This window comes from Candida metapsilosis, assembly GCF_017655625.1.
Source record: "Candida metapsilosis strain BP57 chromosome Unknown scaffold5, whole genome shotgun sequence".
Taxonomy (NCBI): domain Eukaryota; kingdom Fungi; phylum Ascomycota; class Pichiomycetes; order Serinales; family Debaryomycetaceae; genus Lodderomyces; species Lodderomyces metapsilosis.
This window is the reverse complement of record NW_027138163.1, coordinates 61,379-79,661: the sequence shown is the minus strand read 5'-3', so window position 1 is coordinate 79,661 and position 18,283 is coordinate 61,379. Positions and strand designations below refer to the sequence as shown.

General features: G+C 39.3%; 9 protein-coding genes across 9 annotated transcripts; 1 reads left to right on the top strand and 8 right to left on the bottom strand. All coding sequences in view use genetic code 12, as the record gives it.

The window, feature by feature from the left end:
- Nucleotides 1-23: 23 nt before the first annotated feature.
- I9W82_003779 (snoRNA-binding rRNA-processing protein) lies at nucleotides 24-5,477 on the bottom strand (the record flags this gene model as incomplete). The annotated part of the gene is made up of 1 exon (XM_067692779.1): nucleotides 24-5,477. The coding sequence occupies one exon, from the start codon at nucleotides 5,475-5,477 to the stop codon at nucleotides 24-26; it is 5,454 nt and encodes a 1,817-aa protein (XP_067547367.1).
- Nucleotides 5,478-5,640: 163 nt separating this feature from the next.
- Nucleotides 5,641-7,149, bottom strand: I9W82_003778 (17-beta-hydroxysteroid dehydrogenase-like protein; the record flags this gene model as incomplete). The annotated part of the gene is made up of 1 exon (XM_067692778.1): nucleotides 5,641-7,149. One exon carries the CDS (start codon nucleotides 7,147-7,149, stop codon nucleotides 5,641-5,643), a length of 1,509 nt encoding a protein of 502 aa, XP_067547366.1.
- Nucleotides 7,150-7,439: 290 nt separating this feature from the next.
- On the top strand, nucleotides 7,440-10,829 carry I9W82_003777 (ATP-dependent 3'-5' DNA helicase; the record flags this gene model as incomplete). Its single annotated transcript, XM_067692777.1, has 1 exon — nucleotides 7,440-10,829. One exon carries the CDS (start codon nucleotides 7,440-7,442, stop codon nucleotides 10,827-10,829), a length of 3,390 nt encoding a protein of 1,129 aa, XP_067547365.1.
- An 11-nt stretch (nucleotides 10,830-10,840) lies between these two features.
- I9W82_003776 (uncharacterized protein) lies at nucleotides 10,841-12,913 on the bottom strand (the record flags this gene model as incomplete). Its single annotated transcript, XM_067692776.1, has 1 exon — nucleotides 10,841-12,913. The coding sequence occupies one exon, from the start codon at nucleotides 12,911-12,913 to the stop codon at nucleotides 10,841-10,843; it is 2,073 nt and encodes a 690-aa protein (XP_067547364.1).
- A 173-nt stretch (nucleotides 12,914-13,086) lies between these two features.
- On the bottom strand, nucleotides 13,087-14,073 carry I9W82_003775 (uncharacterized protein; the record flags this gene model as incomplete). The annotated part of the gene is made up of 1 exon (XM_067692775.1): nucleotides 13,087-14,073. One exon carries the CDS (start codon nucleotides 14,071-14,073, stop codon nucleotides 13,087-13,089), a length of 987 nt encoding a protein of 328 aa, XP_067547363.1.
- A 385-nt stretch (nucleotides 14,074-14,458) lies between these two features.
- On the bottom strand, nucleotides 14,459-14,863 carry I9W82_003774 (uncharacterized protein; the record flags this gene model as incomplete). The annotated part of the gene is made up of 1 exon (XM_067692774.1): nucleotides 14,459-14,863. The coding sequence occupies one exon, from the start codon at nucleotides 14,861-14,863 to the stop codon at nucleotides 14,459-14,461; it is 405 nt and encodes a 134-aa protein (XP_067547362.1).
- Nucleotides 14,864-15,493: 630 nt separating this feature from the next.
- On the bottom strand, nucleotides 15,494-15,898 carry I9W82_003773 (uncharacterized protein; the record flags this gene model as incomplete). The annotated part of the gene is made up of 1 exon (XM_067692773.1): nucleotides 15,494-15,898. The coding sequence occupies one exon, from the start codon at nucleotides 15,896-15,898 to the stop codon at nucleotides 15,494-15,496; it is 405 nt and encodes a 134-aa protein (XP_067547361.1).
- A 629-nt stretch (nucleotides 15,899-16,527) lies between these two features.
- I9W82_003772 (uncharacterized protein) lies at nucleotides 16,528-16,932 on the bottom strand (the record flags this gene model as incomplete). The annotated part of the gene is made up of 1 exon (XM_067692772.1): nucleotides 16,528-16,932. One exon carries the CDS (start codon nucleotides 16,930-16,932, stop codon nucleotides 16,528-16,530), a length of 405 nt encoding a protein of 134 aa, XP_067547360.1.
- Nucleotides 16,933-17,593: 661 nt separating this feature from the next.
- I9W82_003771 (uncharacterized protein) lies at nucleotides 17,594-17,998 on the bottom strand (the record flags this gene model as incomplete). Its single annotated transcript, XM_067692771.1, has 1 exon — nucleotides 17,594-17,998. The coding sequence occupies one exon, from the start codon at nucleotides 17,996-17,998 to the stop codon at nucleotides 17,594-17,596; it is 405 nt and encodes a 134-aa protein (XP_067547359.1).
- Nucleotides 17,999-18,283: the final 285 nt, after the last annotated feature.

The window sequence follows — 18,283 nt, the reverse complement described above, 5'->3', positions numbered from 1 at the left end:
CCCTTACTTTAACTTAACTTTACTTAACTTAAATACTTATCCAAAGGTTCACCCAATATCTTCTCAATAACTCTAACCAAACCTTCTCTCACTTCTAACTCAACATTCTCATCTTCATCTTCAAGTAATTCAGCAATATGCGGAACCAAAGTAGGCAAATAAGGTAACCACAGCTCGCCCATTTTTTGGAAAATTGTCTTGAGGGTACGTATAGTCCAGATTTTAGTATTTGAAGTGTTTTCATTATCATAGGAGATGAACTTGAGCAATGATTTCAAAATTCGTTCGTTGTATTCATTGGAAGCGACATCGGAAACAAGGGCGCTGATTGATTTTACCAAATACTTTCCAATTGATTCTTCAATATTACTTAATTGGTTCAATAATGGTTGGGCAATGCTCTCAAATCTTCCCTCTTGTGACCAATACTCATCTTGATCGTAATTGAAGGATGACGTCAAGGAAATCAAAATAATTCTTCGAAGACTGGTATCTTTTATAGCACCTGTGGTGAAATCACCAAGTACTGATGAAGTTGTATCAATCAAGTAGGAGTAATAGGAAGTGACAATACTCTTTAATTGGTCCTGCAACTTGTTAAAGAAGCGATAGAATGATAACAATCTTGATGACAACTTGATCTCCAATGTACTTCCTTCTCCAGTAGTTGCCCAACGTACCAAATTGGCAAACAATGGACGGAAACTCTTGTCATTGAGCTTCATAACAAATGATATAGCACATGAATGGAATGAACTTTCAATTCTTCCAATTGTGTTGTGATCAAACTTGTCATCCTCGGAATAGCTATACTCTCTAAATTCAAATGAATGCACCAACAACTTGAAGAATAGAGAGGCTTGTTGTGTTGCCTCCTTCTTTTCCAATTTCTCTACAGCTGATTCCAAAGTGCTCAAGTATAGTCCAAGATCCGCTGCATTATCAGTCTTGTAGAAACCTTTGTTGATCCAGATGTTGCACAATGATTTCAAAACAAGTCCTGCTTCCATGTGATTGATTACCAAATTCAAGACAGCTGACTTGATTTGAGTTTCAGTCGAGTCACTGGTTAAGGTTGTTATCAAAATGGAGTCCAAAGTGGTGACCATAAATGCCGGCATCCTCTTGATATAGCTTGAAAGCAACAACAATACTGATTCTTGCACCAACCTGGACCCATCAGTTTCAAATCCAGTAGTTGATTCCCATATTTTCAAAGCCGGTGGAATAACCTTTGGGAAAAGACCTAGAGTCTTTACACCAAATATGTTAACCACACTGATGATTGCATTGATGGCAGCCACAATGACCTCAGTTTGAGAGCTCAATAAACCACACTCGCTTGTGACAATACTCAATGACTCCAACATAAACTTTGACATGTCGTCGACAATGAAGTCAGCATTTGAAGCACCAACTTTGCGAGTAACCACGGCAAATGTGTTTAAATAAGCTTGTTGCAATTCAGCATCAATGTTTTTACAAATTCCTTTAATCAACACTTGGAGTAATCTTTCGATTATCGAATCACCAACCTTTGTGTACGCATCAAAGCTCATCTCCTCTTCAAACTTGCTTGCCGATAAAACTGCATAGTTCTTTGCCACCTTGATAGATGCAGTGTCACTCAACTTATCAACATCCAAAAATTCAGCAATCGAGTCAATGAAATTAGCCAAAGGTAACAAGTCCAACAAGTTTGTTAAAATATCATACAATGCTGAACAAATGTGCTTGTTTGGATGCACATTGGAAAAAGTTTCAAGTTCAGACAAGACAAAGCTAGTAAGATCTCTAAAACTGTCCAAAATTTGTTGCTTCTCCATCCCATCATCGCTATCGAGTAACACCAATGCAATTTTGCTCTTGAGTGACAATGCATCGTATCTGGAAGAATCAAGACGCAAAATGATATCAAAGTATTCAAAGAGCGAGCCTCTTAATTTCAAACATTCAGAATCAGTGAGTCCAACGATGGCATTGCCATAAATAGGTCTCACTTTCAAAGCTTCATAGTCATTAGAGTCAACATCCATTTGTTTAACTGGAACTTGTTTCACTAATTGTGTAAATTGAACAAATCCAATCAATTGGTCTTGGGCAGAAAATGATTTCAAGTAATTCTCAACAAATTCCACAATGGCTTGAGATTCATTCATTTTCTTCCTTTGATTAAGTTCAACAAACTGTTGACCCAACAAGAACAAAATAATATGCATGGAGTCGGAGCACCCCAAAGTTTGAGTCAATGCGACAAAGAGCTTGACTCTACGATGAGTGGGAACATGGCTGAAAGCAGCACTGAAACTAGTCAACAAAAATTCAACTTCAGATCCGATGGATCCAGAGGTGTTAGCGGCCAATGCTGGAACAACTTTAGCGACAGTTTGTTGCAATGCATTGTTTGAAAACTCATCATCTTGTCTGATTGTGTGGGCTCCCATAAAGGTAAAGATTGGCATAACTGAATGCAAGATAATCTCTGGCGCCAACACCGCCAATTCGGAAATGACCAACAATAATCTATTCTGCACCTGTGGAGAGCTTGAGTTTCTAATTGAATTGACAATCAAATCCGCTCTGATTGAATTGGAGTCAAATTTGTGCTCCTCTTTGCTATTCTTCAAATTGGTGATATCCAAAAGCATACATGTAGCCAATAGTTCTTGAGTGTACAAGACAGGTAAGTTACCATCATTCCCCAAATAATCCAAATCTGTCATGATATTAAACAAAACTTTCAACAATTTTGGATCGGAAAGTTGAGGATTCTTTCTCAATTTGGTTTCCAAAACCTCCAATAAGATGGCCAATTTCCTAATGTGTAACGCAGCTAAACTGGTGACATCATCTTTAGCCATTGCTTGCTTGGTTGAATTGGATGATCTTCTTCTACGTTTCACTACACCTTGCTCCGGTGCTTTTTCTCCAATTTGAATATTTCCCAAGGCTTGTAAGAAGATGGCTGAGCTTAAATGAAGCTCTTGTAAAGTTGCCATAGGATCAAATGGAACGTATTCATCAATGACCAACAATTCAATCAATTTACTAACAATCTGTAATTGAGCATCGGTTGAAAAGAAATCAAAAATGGCCTTGATGCGTTGTTCAACAATTTCCTGGATTCCCGAGTCAGTATCTAAACCTTTGACTAACCATTCGGATTCTCTTGTGGTTGTTTCACTTGAGATTTTCTTGCCACCAACTAAACCAATCACAGCTTTATCGATAAGAGTAAAATTTTCAATGCCTGAGGCTTTGGCCTGTTGTTGCCAGTTTTGTCTGCGTTGAATGTACTGCAGTACATTAGTGCCCCAAAAGAACAATCTCTCATCGCCACCAAGAACATTCAAATCAGCGACAATCAGCCAAACTCTTCTTTTGAACACAATAGGTAAATGAGCAAGCGCCCATTGTGAAAGTACAAATGTTTTAAACACTGCACCCAAGTTCTTCTTTCCTTGCTTAGCTTGAAAAATTGAACTTACCAAGTGGACCAACTTGGAGTGGTCAAACACAGCATCATCCATATTGGTTTCTTCAGTCAAGTGGTTGAAGAATATCAATGCATCTTGAGGTGAAATCATTTTTTTCTCCTCTGATGAAGTGTAAATTACATCTTCCATGAATAATGTAGTCTTGACTTTCTTTTTACCAGAGTGGATCTCTTGAGTGATTGATGCAATGGTTTTAATGATTTGTGAAATGGCCAATCTCTCTGCTTTGGAGTCGGTGTAAAGACCCAGTATGAGTAAAGGCATCATCAAGTAGAAGTCGGTTTTCCCATCAGTCGACTCTTTGATTTTCGTAGTAATGGATTTAAGAGCGTTGATTCTGATCGTTGGTGGAACCGATGAAGTAAATGATGTGCGGAGTAAGAATGATACTGCTGTTTCTGCAGAATTGAACACCTTTTGGCAAAATTGTAAAATAGCAGCTTTTTGTGAAGCTGTCTTGATCGAGGAGCACAATTTCAATAATGATTTCAAAACAGAATTAAACTCAGAATCACTGTCTGATACTATGTAAGTGGATGCGTGAACCTCAACTGATGAATAATCAAAAGCTTCTTCTTCTTCATCTATGTTTTCTATGTCGTCACTTTCCTCGATAATTTCGTCTTCTTCAACGACTGTATCTATGACTGTTGATTGCAATCTAAGTTCCAAGTCACTAAGTTGTAAGTCATGCTTTGCGAGAATGCCATTGAATTGGGCCTGTGCTTCCCTGGCAACATACTTTACAATATCAATAAGGACCAACCTTTCATCCTCCTCCAAGGCGGTGTTGGAAGTAATGTAATTGACAACTTTGGAAATCACCATATTAGACAATGACAAATTGTTAATATCAATAAGCTCGAGTAACTGAATGGACTCGGGTTGTGGAAAGGTGGAGACAAAATAGCATGCTGCAAACCTCCCAACTCTAAACTTTGCCAATCTCAAATCTCTCAAGATATCCACAATCTGAGAGTTTAACTTCAACTGGCTAAATGTGTCTTTATTAACCGCCAAATCCTTGTTGGTATTCCACAATTGAACCAACAAAGTCAATGTAGGTTTGAGTAAAGTTGAAATACATTCCTCATCGTTGCAGATAGCTACCGTCAATGAATTTAAAACATCAGAGTTTAAGGAAACCATTGACAAAATGACTGACAAGACGGAAAATGCAGTAAGCTTGAGATCAGAATTTTGCACACGAGCACCATTAGTTTGATTGAGCAATAAATCAACAGTCTCCAATACATCTGGAATAAGCGAATCGTTTAATCTTTGTTGATTCTGTGATGACGATGCAAGAATTTGAATTGTAATTGACAAGTAAAACACCAACTGCTCTTTGAAAACGGTACCATTTTTAATCAGATCATTCAAAAATGATGTGTAAAATTTGAACAATGCTTCATCGCTGTAAAAAGATCTAAATATTGACTGCAAAGTAGGGCTCTTTAATTGTTCTTTAAAATTACCAAGCCATTCAAAGATTTTTGGCATATTTTGTTTTGGAATCACATTTAAAACGTTTACAAATACTGGTTGTTGGTAATGTGGCAACACTGATAAGATCAAATACTCTGCATTATGAATATTTGCTTGAAAACGCCTCACCAACCATTCACTGGCAGTAAGTGCTGCAGTAAAGCCGTAGTATGGTCCCAACAATGTGAAAAATGCATTGATATTAGCATTCACTTGATTGATAATGTCCTCAGTTTGAACATTTCTATCAAAGTTGATCGAGTCAGACGCAAACAATGACGTCTTGAACTTGTTAAATCTGGAGTCTAAAGCACTCAACTCATCAAGACCATCGATTGCAATTTGATGGATATATTCATAGTCTTGAGTGGCAGCTACTTTAGGGTCAAATATTAATGAGCGTGAATGTAATTTTGATCTTTGTTGTCTATTCAATGCAATAGACGAAGTCTTTTCATTGATAGACTTTAACTGTGATGCTAAAGAAGACATGCTGACAGCTAGTTGATGGAGTCTAGTAGAGAAGGGTCTTGATGAATAATTTTTTTTTTTTTGCTTCACACCGATGAGATGCGAAAAGATGGTTTTAGTTTTTGTGTGATATATCTCTCATTTATTCTAAACCTATAAAATCTATCTAAACGAGGAACACCATTTAAATGGCTGCATTGTAAAACTCCTTCAACCCTTCATCATATCCTTGTTCCCATTCCCATATATTCTTCAGAGATCCTTTTTTATTGGAGATCGCTTCAAGCAATCTTGACCTCTTCAAAGCTTCCTTTCTTCCCACTCTTGAACCATTAAACTTGGCAAAAGCATCAGCATCTTTCCAAGCAGTGCTGAAACCATCTTTAAACAAATCTGGCTCGTACTTTCCCTTTGGATCTTGATCTTTCCAGTAATTAGCGTGGTTATTGGTAGCGTTGTCCACAGCTTGTTTATATTGATCATCGGATGGTGGGTTAGATGGCTTTGGGAATGGCTTGAGGGCACCTTTGTCAGTCATGGTTTTGAAATCCCATTCTCCACCATTTCCAGATTGAAATTTGAATGTCCAAAAGTACGATCCGCTTGCTCTTTGCTCAATAGCTTGAAGTTCGTGTTGGCCATATTTCACAACTAAATCGTCTCTATTTCCTTTTGTGTGATCCCAAGTTTGTTGATCCAACACACATGACCACTCTCCGACAATAAAGTCAACACCTTTACCATTATCATTCAAGTTGGTCAACACATCACCATTCAAATCATCAATGATTTGTTCTGCTGACTTCTTTTTATCGGAGTCGGAGAAACAACGGTAGATATGTTCATCAACCACCACGCCAATGTATCCATCATCTCCTTGTTCTTGCTGGACCCATTTGACCCATTGGTCTGGCCACCAACCATCAGAAATAACAACTGGAATCAGCTTGTCACTCTTTCTCACCTCAGTCAATGCAGCTGCATAATAAGTTGATTGCTTCTTTGCAGGGTCGGCAAACTCTGCTTCATTGACAATTTGAATACCAGCAATATTTTCATAATTCTTCAAGTCATTAGCAACCCAACCCAGCACTTTGGCCAATTCTAATTGAGCCTTATCATCTTTCCAAAATCCACCTTTACATCCGCTTTCACCAGAATGATCAGAGTCATTAGCTCCCCCGGGTAAACCATGAATATCAATTAAAACCGAAATTTGATGATTTGAAGCTGGTTCAATGTATTTTTTCTTTATAATTGACCATGCATTAGCATACACAGCCTTGTACTTTTCAAATTTAAATCCCGAGGTAAAGTTTCCACCATCGACATCCCAATATCCAATTGGTAATCTAATTGAGTTTACTTGGTGATCAGCCAACCACTTCCAATCATCGTCAGTGATATAGTTATTCCAATGGTTTTCAAATTTGGCTCTAGTATCATCAACCCCATGTTTGTCAACCAACGATGATACAGCTTCCAATTCGGAATCACCTTTAGTTTCAGAAAATAAATCACCAAAAATCCATTTTTCTAAAACAAAACTAGATCCAAAGTTGACACCGTAGTTTAACCTTGATTGATAAATTTGTTTTGTACTTGGTGGTTTACCAGGTGAGACCGCTGGATCAGCGTCAGGGATGTTGGAGGCTCTGCTTTTTAACTTTAATTTCGAGAATGGATGTTGCATTATGAAAGCTTTGGTGACTAATACCTCTGTCTATGGATATCTTAAAGATCAATTGAGTTTGTATTTATAGTAATACTCAGCCTTGTGTATTGAGGTTTTATGCATGATTGCTTTTGGTATAAGATTGCTGCGTAACTACGTTTTACTCCCTTTAACACAAAATCGGTTACTTACCAGTGTCGCAGAATATATAATGTCGCAAAATATTCAGTGTCGCATAATTAAATTCAAACCCTCTTCTCTTTCTCACGACAGTAAGAGAACACATCCATCTCTAGATTGTGCCCAAGATGGAGCACACGCCTGTTCCCTCTGATTGGTCCCTGTATTTCAAAAGACTTTTTTCAATATTCCATGAAATAAATAAGCACGCTACATTTCTTGCATCTCATTCACGGAGTGTTATTCCCTCAGTGCAATTATTTCAAAAATTGAACCTGACAATTACTACAACAGACTTGGCAACGATTAAGTACTTGTTTCCAGAAGATGAAGTATTTTTTGATTACGTGGATGAAAATCAGGTTATGGTCTCCTTTGTCGAAGAGGTAAAGTTCAGCAGCAAGGGATACGGTCAAACGCCCGTGGGTGACAAGTTTGATGATAGTGAGACACAACAATCCAAACAGATTCTCATATTTGACTTCCAGGATGTTAAAATACACGGAATAGGTAAAATGATGAAGGGAAGGAAGAGGATGAAGATGGATACCAAACCAAGAGAGTTTGACGCGTCTGTTAGGCAGGGCTTTTTCCTCAATAGCGCTAATTACAATTTGAAACCATTGGATAAAGACAGCTTGGCCAGGATAATTCAAGGAAGAGATAGTCGATTTAAGCAGTTCATTTTGGATTACATAGGGAAATTTCAAAGCGTGGAACGTGCAGAAGAGGCATTGATTAAGGAAGCCTTGAAGTTGATTCCAAAGGAACCGGTATTGGAGGATATGGTGAAAGTGCTAGAGGATAAGGAAGATGTTGTGGACAGTGAGAAGGTTCTGTATACAGCAGACGAAATGATCGAGGCATTGAGGAAATCTAGAACCTATGCCGACCAGATCGTTTCGACTCAAAAATTGAATGATACTCAGCCGCCTCAGTTTCAACCATTGTCGAGTCTGGCATCTGAGTGTCTCCATCCTGAATTGAGAGATGCACTTCTCGCAGCAAAGGGTATATCCATAGATGAGGGACTTTATACACATCAAGCGGAGTCTTTGGAAACTCTATTGGATGAATCTAAAGATACTCATATCATAGTAAGCACCCTGACTGCATCCGGCAAATCCCTTATATACCAACTACCGGTACTAAACTCAATCTTGTGGGATATCAGCAATGGGTTGAAGGGGAGACACACAACTGCATTATTCATATTTCCAACTAAAGCTTTGGCTCAGGATCAGATGAAGCAATTTAAATCACTTTTGAGTCATTTGCCTAGTAACTTTAAACGACCTATTGTCATTGATGCCTATGATGGTGATACTCCCTTCATTGAAAGAGTAAAGATACTGAACGAGGCAGATATATTATTTACCAACCCAGACACCATACACGCCTCCATCCTCCCAAACAGTAATTTTGAATCGTGGAGAAACTTTATAAAAGGTCTTAAATATGTCGTTGTTGATGAATTGCACATTTACAAAGGAACATTTGGTATAAATGTGGGCTATGTCATGGCACGTCTTTTGAGAATTAAGGACAGGTTTTCTCCAGATGAGAAAAGCTTCCGGTTTGTATCTTGTTCGGCAACTATTAACAACCCTGTTCAGCACTTCAGAACTATATGCTCGATTCCAGAAGATCTGGAAGTAGCACATGTTTCTAATGATGGGAGTGCAAAGTGTGAGAAAAAGATGTTAGTGTGGAACCCACCAGTTTTGATGAACAATCGTGGTGTGAGAGGGCCTGCAGACTCCAATAGTAAGTTGATCACAAGAGTCAGTCCGATTTTTGAGCTGGCAAGGCTTTTGCTCACACTTTTAACGGAAATGAAGGGTTTAAAGATTATAGTGTTTTGTCCTATACGAGTCGTTTCTGAAATGATGATGAGGGAGGTGAGGACACTACTACAGAAGTCGCCTTATTCCAAACTGGGTTTAGTACAGAGTGATATTATGTCCTATCGAGGTGGATACAGCAAATCCGACCGACGCATCATTGAGAAAAAGATGTTTGATGGACAACTACGGGCGATCATAGCTACCAATGCTTTGGAATTGGGTATTGACTTATCCGATTTAGATGTAGTAATAACCTGTGGGTTCCCAATGCTGAAGCTGAATTTGCATCAACAATTTGGACGAGCTGGTAGGCGCAAAGATGCGAAAGGAAGCTTGGTGGTGTTTGTCCCAGGAAGGTCTCCTATTGACCAATATTATATTGAACACGCAGACGATTTGGTTCAAAACACGTATGAGGATTTATGTGTAGACAGCTTGCGTGATATGGAGCATGGACTGTTGATTTTGGAAAGGCATTTGCAATGTGCTGCTTATGAGGAGTCGATTGTGTTGAATGAAGATTACAAATGGTTTTCAAAAGGTCGCAGTTTTGAATCATTTGAAAAGATTTTGAAAGAGCATTTGGTTCAAGATATTGGTGATAGGTTTATTCCCAGTTCCAAGTATATGCCCAAACCATCGAAATTGGTCTCCATTAGAGCTGTTGAAGATGACAATGTTGCAGTAGTTGATATCACCAATAATAGAAATATTGTGATTGAAGAAGTAGAGGTTCTGCGAACGACATTCACCATTTACGAAGGGGGTATTTTTCTACACCAAGGACAACCATATCTTGTAAAGGAGTTTAACCACAAGGAAAAGTATGCCAAAGTTGAGAGGGTCAATGTCGATTGGACAACTTCGCAAAGAGATTACACAGATGTTGACCCAGAGGAAGTTGACTTGGTCAAACCATTGGTGCCGATACCTGTAAAGAAAACAATGGATATACCCATATTCTTTGGACTTATCAAAATTACAATGAAGGTGTTTGGCTTCTTTAAAGTTAATAGGAAAGAGGAAATTCTTGAAGTGGTGGAAGTGAATAACCCACCGGTAGTGGCCTATGCAAAAGGATGTTGGTTAAATGTTCCTAAAATCGCCATTGACATCATCAAAGCAAAACAACTTTCGGCAGCTGGTGGCATCCATGCAGCTGCTCATGGTATCATGAACATGCTCCCAATATTTGCCAACTACTCACAAGCAAACGCTAATTTAGGAGACTTTGAATTGGCAACTGAATGTAAAGCACCTACAAAGGAGTTTAAAACTACAAAATCTGAACGCAAAAGGCCAGCTAGATTGGTGTTTTATGATACAAAAGGAGGTAAAAATGGATCTGGATACTCGTACAAAATATTTGAATGTATTGATGAGTTGATAAACTCTACTTTTAACAGGATTAAACAATGCGATTGCCAATGGGGTTGTCCCTTGTGTATTGTCAGCATTGCATGCAAAGAACAAATGAGAGTCATGTCTCGTCCAGCGGCCTTAATTGTACTAGCATCATTCTTGGGATTTGATATGGAGAAGTTGGCAGAAACGTTGCCCAATGGTCCGGAACCGGGTATGCCTCCAATATTGCATGAGACTATCGTGGCAGATGCCTCAAGTGTGAGATTTTCCCCCAATGTTCGAATTCTAAATATATCCACTACATAAAAAAAAAGCCATTAGAAGTTCAGGATCTTACTCGCAATCTTTCCCGTAACTGATGAGCTCTTTCTGCTTAGTTTTTGCCCAAAGTTTTCTTTCACAGGGGGCTTGGGACTGAAACTTTGAAGATCATCGTCCGATTTTCCAATATTAAATTTTCCCACATGCGATCCTCTTTTGGAATTTGTAGAAGTACTGGAAGTACGCGATTGAATGTACAGTGGCTTTGGTGATGCAAACTCGCGACTCGATGTCAGCAGCTGTTCTGTTTGGAGAGCAGGCGACCAGGAAAGTTGCTTATGTTTGGCTAGCCTAAATACACTCTGAACTGGTTTGAGGTAAATAGATGCAAGGGAGCCAAAATTTAGTTCCAACTCTTCCAAAATTGCCGGATTAATACTATCATTCTCTGATGTTATATGTGGATCCTGGTTGAAAACAATGTCCTTTGTAATCTCTTGGAATCCGTTTTGTGAGTTGGTGGTATATTCAGATGAAAGTAACCGCCAGTAGATATACCCACGATCTCTAACATCAGGATTGTTTGTCTCCTCTGTTGCCCATTTCAAAACTTCAAGAATAAGGTCCTCACCATCCAAGGGGAATACAAGGTAGTATTTTGTGACTGCTGTTAGCACTGCTAGTTGGACCTCAACTGGATCATCAGTAAATGAAGTCATTAAATGCGACAAATGTTTGCGAGGTTTGGGTATGGTTTTGCAAAACTGTCCCACCATCCAAATCATTGAAACCTTTGCATCTGGTTCATCAAACACTTGACAGTACTTGGTGAGCTCATCCACGGCATAGTTGTACCTACCTGGATACCTCCTCACTATATTTTTGATGACAATGGCTGCTTCTTGAACAATATATGTAATGCCTGTTGAAATAAGGTCGCACAACACCTCAACACACCTTTCGGCTGCATTTTCTAGCTTAACTGCTAAGTTTCCAAATGCTCTAATTGCTTTTCTTGCCATTGCGACATCCACCTCCGTGGCATATTCCTCAAGTTCATCCAAAACCAGCTCAATGTTGTTCTCATTAGCTAGAAGGTAAATAATTTCAAGCTTTGTATCTTTCACATAGATTGGGTCATCGAATCGGCAATAAAACATTTCAATGTCAAATTGTACTAAGTTCTTTTTCCCAAGTAGAAGTAAAATGACGTTTCTCAATACAAGGAATTGTGTTTCCGATGGCTTGGAGAGCAACGAGTTTAACGATGCTCCAATACGCTTGGGAAGAATTGGGAAATGAAGCTCTGGATTTCTTGCATAATTGCTGTAATAAATAATAACCTTGATTGTATTGAGCACCACTGCAGAGTTTTCGTGCTGTAAAGATGGAAGAGTGGCTTCTATCAAATCCAAGGCCTCGGTCTCGGTCTGGGGTACATAGCCCATAAGTGAGCTTAATAAGTAAATTTGTTGCCATTCATTTGCAGTTCTCAAGAGCGAAATCAAGGTCAATGAGTGGGTCTTGTCAATTGCCAAGTTTAACGTTTTGCTCTTTTCCGTTATGGCACTCAAAGCAGCTAATGCATCAGAGATGACAACCAGATCATTGTCATGAAGCAAGTCGTTTAACTCGTCCACTAATGACTCGCGTTCCGTACGTGCCGGATCGTGTTGATGCATTCTTGCAATTGCATACACTGCTGATCGTCTCACATATGGATCCTTGTCTCGAAGTGCCCTCTTTACTGAGGCAAAACTGAGATCCAAAAATGCGGGATGGTTAATCGAGGACATGCTCTTTATAGCTAATGCTCGCAATAATGGTGAATGCTCGTCCTTGAATCGCTGCAAAAATGGGACTGCTTGTTGGACATCTGCTGATAAGTGTGCACAGTTGACTACGTAGTCGCAACAGATCTTTCTAATCTCTAGATCATCCAACTTCATCAATGGTATCACATCTTTCATCAAGGTTGCCATTTCGTGGTTGTTTAGTATCACATTTGCCAATAATTTTCGAAGAACAATCTTGATTCGATTAATCGGTTTCGATTTCTTAAACGCTTGTTCAATCTCTGCTTGCAATTCAATGCTCTTTGACTTGGTAAATAGTTTGGCATCACTCATGTTTAGGGGGGGGGACTTTATTGATAAGTTGTAGAAGAATGTCTACATCGACGTTTGTTTTTTCTCTCTCGTCTCAAATCTAAATGCAACAAAATCAAAATCTCTATTTGACTGTATAAGATATATAATAAAAAAAAATTCATATATGTATATATTCTCCCCCAATTTCCCATTCATAACTTGACATAACCAGAAGCATATGAAACGCTGCTGTCTTTTGAAGACCTTGCTGGGTTACTCTGTGAATACCCAAGCCATTCGAAAACGTCTCCACTCTCATTTGATCGGTACTTCTCCAAAAGTTGCAAAATCACAGCTATTGGTTTCTGTCCACAAATGGTGTTACCGGATACACGAATGTACTCCTTCCATTCTGAAGCCGAACCCTTGGTGGCAATTTGGAGAGCCATGCGATCCAACAATTCAATCCCTTCATGAACAGGGATATCCTTCAGCATAGAGGAAAATCTTAAGGAGTGAATATCAGCCTCCAAACTGTCCAATGTTGCACTCTTATTTGTCAAGATCTTGGTGTATCCAAATCTTGAACCCCAGTGGCAAAAATCTGAACTGATGATAAAGTGGTTCTCTTCATTTCCCACAAATGGCAATAGTGCATCCACCAACTCACTCTGAAGTTCTGAATCCATTCCACTTATAAGTATAGGTATAATCTTAGGCACCCCGTGCTTAGACTTTTGTCCTTGGTGGTAAATAAACGGAGCATGCATTTCAAACGAGTGTTCATCCTCGTCAATCTCCTCTGACATCATTTTAAAGACCGGTTGCCCGTGCTTCTTCTTGAATCTCTTTGTAAGCAAGTCATCGATGGTTTCCCTGTCCACAGGTATATCTCCCAAAGGCGTTTCATAAAAGTCGAATGGCGAAAGCAACGCCTTGTCTTTGAAGTAAACGTGATGCGAAGGCCCTAGCAAGAATACTCTCTTGACTTTTGCTGTATCCCATACGTTGAAAGTTTCACCTAGTCTTTCACCGGAGTATGTATATCCAGCATGAGGGCCAATCAAAACTCTCGCCCCGGAAACCACATTATTGCCAGATTTCTGTGCTGCTAGTAACAAAGCCTGAATTTGAGACTTGAGCGTTCTTGGATCGCTGCTATACCAAGAGCCTGCGTGAGTAGCTTGACGAATACTCATATAAAGATGTTCACAGTAGTGTGTAAGCGGAGAAAAAGGTGGTGTTTGTTCTTATCAGCTTTTTTTGTTCTTACTCTCAAAAGTTGGTGTCGCAATATGCTTCGGAGAAATATCCACGACACTAAATCTTCGGCAAATCTGGAATTCAATTAAACATGTGATTGATGAGAACGGGGGATGCCTAGAAGAGTTCTGTTCAATGAAAGCTCAGTAATGGATTATAACATCACTATACAGTCCCTCATAACAATCTGCACTGTACGATTCTACCAGTCAGCCGATGCCAAAGTGGAGTGAGAGAATGGGAGAGTTTTATTGCCGAAACTTTCTCGGAGTTTGACTACAGCGTTTGCAATTTGATACATTGTATTAAAAGTACTTTCAACTATTTAGTGATTTCTAATGTCCATGGGGCAACAAACAACTCTTTTTCACCTTCATAGTAAGTAGTGTTGGCATGGTACATACCTCTTGTCAACCATCCACTTGGAGTTTCATCCTCTGGGGAATCAACTTCATAAATTTCTGTCTCAGATGGCTCGCGAGTACCCAGGTCAATCTCAACATGCTTGATTGGAATTCCTCCCTTTTTGAAAACTTGTTTATATTTCAAGTTCTCCATCTTTCTGTTCTTGACCTTGAACTTGAAGGTGTTGTGGTAATTTGTTCCACCTGGAATTACAACATGAACAGGTTCTTGTCTTCCTTCAAGCTCATACACCACCGGGTCCTTCCCATTGACCTTCAATATGTTTTGATAAGTAATAGAATCTGAATGTGGAGCTGTCATTGAGTAACGTGAATAGAATGATGTTGAGATGCAAGTTCAGAATCAATGTGGATATGTTGACTATTTATAGAAAAGTGAAGGTCAGGCCTCGGTTCATGCATATATTTGTGCAACCGTTTAGACCGGACTTTATGCTGATCGTCTACGAAACAGAAAAAGTAAAAAAAAAAAAGCTCTTTTGGTAGATTAAGTCTAAGGTCTGGACTGTGTAGTTGCTATGCTATCTAGTAGATACTCCTGCAAGGCCGTTGCTCCATATATCTGCAGTTTTGCTTCTTTCGTCAAAGGACTTGTTTACACGAGCTCCGATTTTGTGTTAAGTTGAGCCTGAGCACTAAAAAGTGGTCCACCGAATTGCAATTTTCCTCGCAAAAGTTGCGGCAACAGAGTTAAGCTGTTTCTTGATTGACCAAGGCTCTAGATCAGAAAAAGTTGAGTGGGACAATGTTTTTTCTGAACTGTATTAAGAATTCGAGTTGAGGACGCTTCAACTACAAATTGTCTCCCCCTAGTGGTGTCGAAGTGACGGAAAGCCAGGGCGGTTAACAGCTGTACCTTGTTTAGTACCTTCATGTTATCCATGCGAATTGCTTTTGGAACATTTAATGAAGTGATTTATTACCTATCTCTCTATTTAGTGATTTCTAATGTCCATTGAGTTGAGAACAATTCTTTGTCACCTTCGTAGTAAGTAGTGGTGGCATAATAAGTTCCTCTTGTCAACCATCCACTTGGAGTTTCATCCTCTGGGGAATCAACTTCGTAAATCTCAGTTTCAGATGGTTCACGAGTACCCAAGTCAACCTCCTTGGTCTTGATTGGAATTCCACCTTTCTTGACAACTTGCTTGTAGTTCAAGTTCTCCATCTTTCTATTCTTAATCTTGAATCTCAACTTGGTAAAATACTTTGCTCCACCTGGGATTTTAACGTGAATACCTTCAGTTCTACCTTCGAGCTCAAATACCACTGGCTCTTGGCCCTTCACTTGCAAAACATTTTGGTGTGGAACGAAATCTTGATGTGGAACAGTCATATTTTGATAATTCGAGTAATTTCTATCGCGTAAGATATAACATTTGCAACTTCAAAGGTGAGCGATTTTGTCTAGTATTTATAGGAAAGTGAAGTTCAACCTCGGTACAATTGTATCTTTGTGTAAATATCAACTCAACGGCCTTTCCTTGCCGTGTGCATGCTGAACCCGAAAGAAGTGCAGTTTGCTGATTTGATTTCAGGTATACACTCCACCAAGACAGAACAGCTCACCAGCAGACCAAGTAGTATACGTTACTCCTGTGACTATGGCTAGCCGTACCCTTTGAATACTTGAAAAGTTAAATCTCCACCAAAAGGGAACTTCTCGGTATTTCAATTTTTGTGTAACATTCAATCTTACAACGAGGAATTGCCCCACCAGTGTATTGCCATTTTAAGTACAAAAAAAATGCAAATTCATTTGCTATAACGGTTGAACTGAGCCATTGCTTGATTCTATAATGGAAGATCTGGGGGTTCTGATTAACTTCTCTCCCGTACTTCGCGACCTTATTATCACCTTGTATAAATTGAAGTTGGCACGATTGCTCTTTGAATGTGAAGAAAAGCTCTACTCTGATCTAGCCTCCCTTCGGGTCTAATTGAATCCTTCTATTATCTATCTCTCTATTTAGTGATTTCTAATGTCCATGGGGCAACAAACAACTCCTTGTCTCCCTCATAGTAGTAAGTTGTTGCTTGGTAGGTACCTCTGGTCAACCAACCACTTGGGGTTTCATCTTCAGGAGTATCAACTTCATAAATTTCTGTTTCTGAAGGCTCACGAGTACCCAAATCAACTTCGGTAGTCCTGATCGTTATTCCACCTTTCTTTACAACTTGTTTAAACCTTAAGTTCTCATACTTTCTGTTTTTGACCTTGAATCTGAAGGTGTTGTGGTATTTTACACCGCCTGGGATTTTAACATCCGGTCCATCAGTTTTCCCTTCAAGTTCGAACACAACTGGGTCTTTGCCTTTAACTTTTAAAATGTTTTGACATGCAATTACGTCAGGATGAAGGCCGGGCATTTTTGAAACAATTTTGCTTTGAAAGTAGTGAAATGACTAGTCAAAGAGACGGAGGTGAAAGGTATAGGTCCTTATTTATAGGAAAGCGGATGTTTGTCCTGTGGACAAAGCGGCCCGTAATGGTGCGGAGTTATGAAGACAACAAATGCTACTTTAAAATGTGGGGAAAACAGGAAACGGATTTAAAAGACAAGGGAAAAGCTAACCCCTTCTACTGGGTACTAAAGCTCTCCTTTCCCTTGATTGGGATCTTTTCATTGCAAGCATTGGTGGTGAAGAGATGCGTGCATAGAGAGCACACCCAAATCCATTTTTTACTTGCATTCAGTTTTGTGTAACTTCCGTGTTCCAATCAATTGCCCCGCACCGCGTTGATCGTTGCAAGCGTGTTACGTCATACGTTTGGTTCTGGTCTATGAGTTAGTTCCCAGGCTACAAACCATCTTACTTTTAAAAAGCCGAAATAGTAAGCTTTCGCTAGGCTTTGCCAAGGCTCTTTTAATTTCGCAACCTTAGATCTAAGCTCAATGATCTTGGCGACAACTTAATTTGCGTAAGCTATCATTTAGACTGAGGGTGAGAAAGAGGAGACACGCGTCTTTGTAAAAGAAGTCGAAACAGCATTTATTCTATGAAGCTCAATCTAAGTGATACATCACTTTTAAACCAATTCCAAAGTCCAGTCATCGGTATACAACTCTTTGTCACCCTCATAATAAGTAGTAGCACTAGCGTATTTACCCTTGGTCAACCATCCACCTGGGGTTTCATCTTCTGGAGTTTCAACTTCATAAATTTCAGTCTCAGATGGTTCACGGGTACCCAATTTAACCTCGATTTTCTTGATTGTAATACCAGCCTTCTTGGTGACTTGGACAAAACGTAAGTTTTCCATTTTTCTGTTTTTAACTTTGAACCTGACAGTTTGGTGAAACTTGACTCCTCCTGGTATCTTGGAGTGGACTTCTTTTTGGCCTTCGACATTGGTGACTAAAGGTTCATCTTGGCCCTTGATGTGGACAATGTATTGGTGAGGAATAAAGTCTGGGTGTTGGTGGATTGTCATGATAGAAGTTGCTAATGAGGGAAAATGAAAAAAAAAATGAAAAGAGCAAAACTCTTGCCCTTTTATAGTGAGCCAGACTAAAAAAGTGGGGAGAGGAAGTTGTATGAGTCCCTCTTTGAATCAAGAACGTGTTAGGATATGGATTAGCTAATTCCCCTTTAGGTAATATTTTTTTTTTTTTTTTTCTTTTTACTTTTGTGGTGCGGGTATAAGTGTATGGAGAGGATGTTACAGCTTAAATCATTTGTTTATTGTTGAAAATATAAACCCACTCCCGGGGGGAGA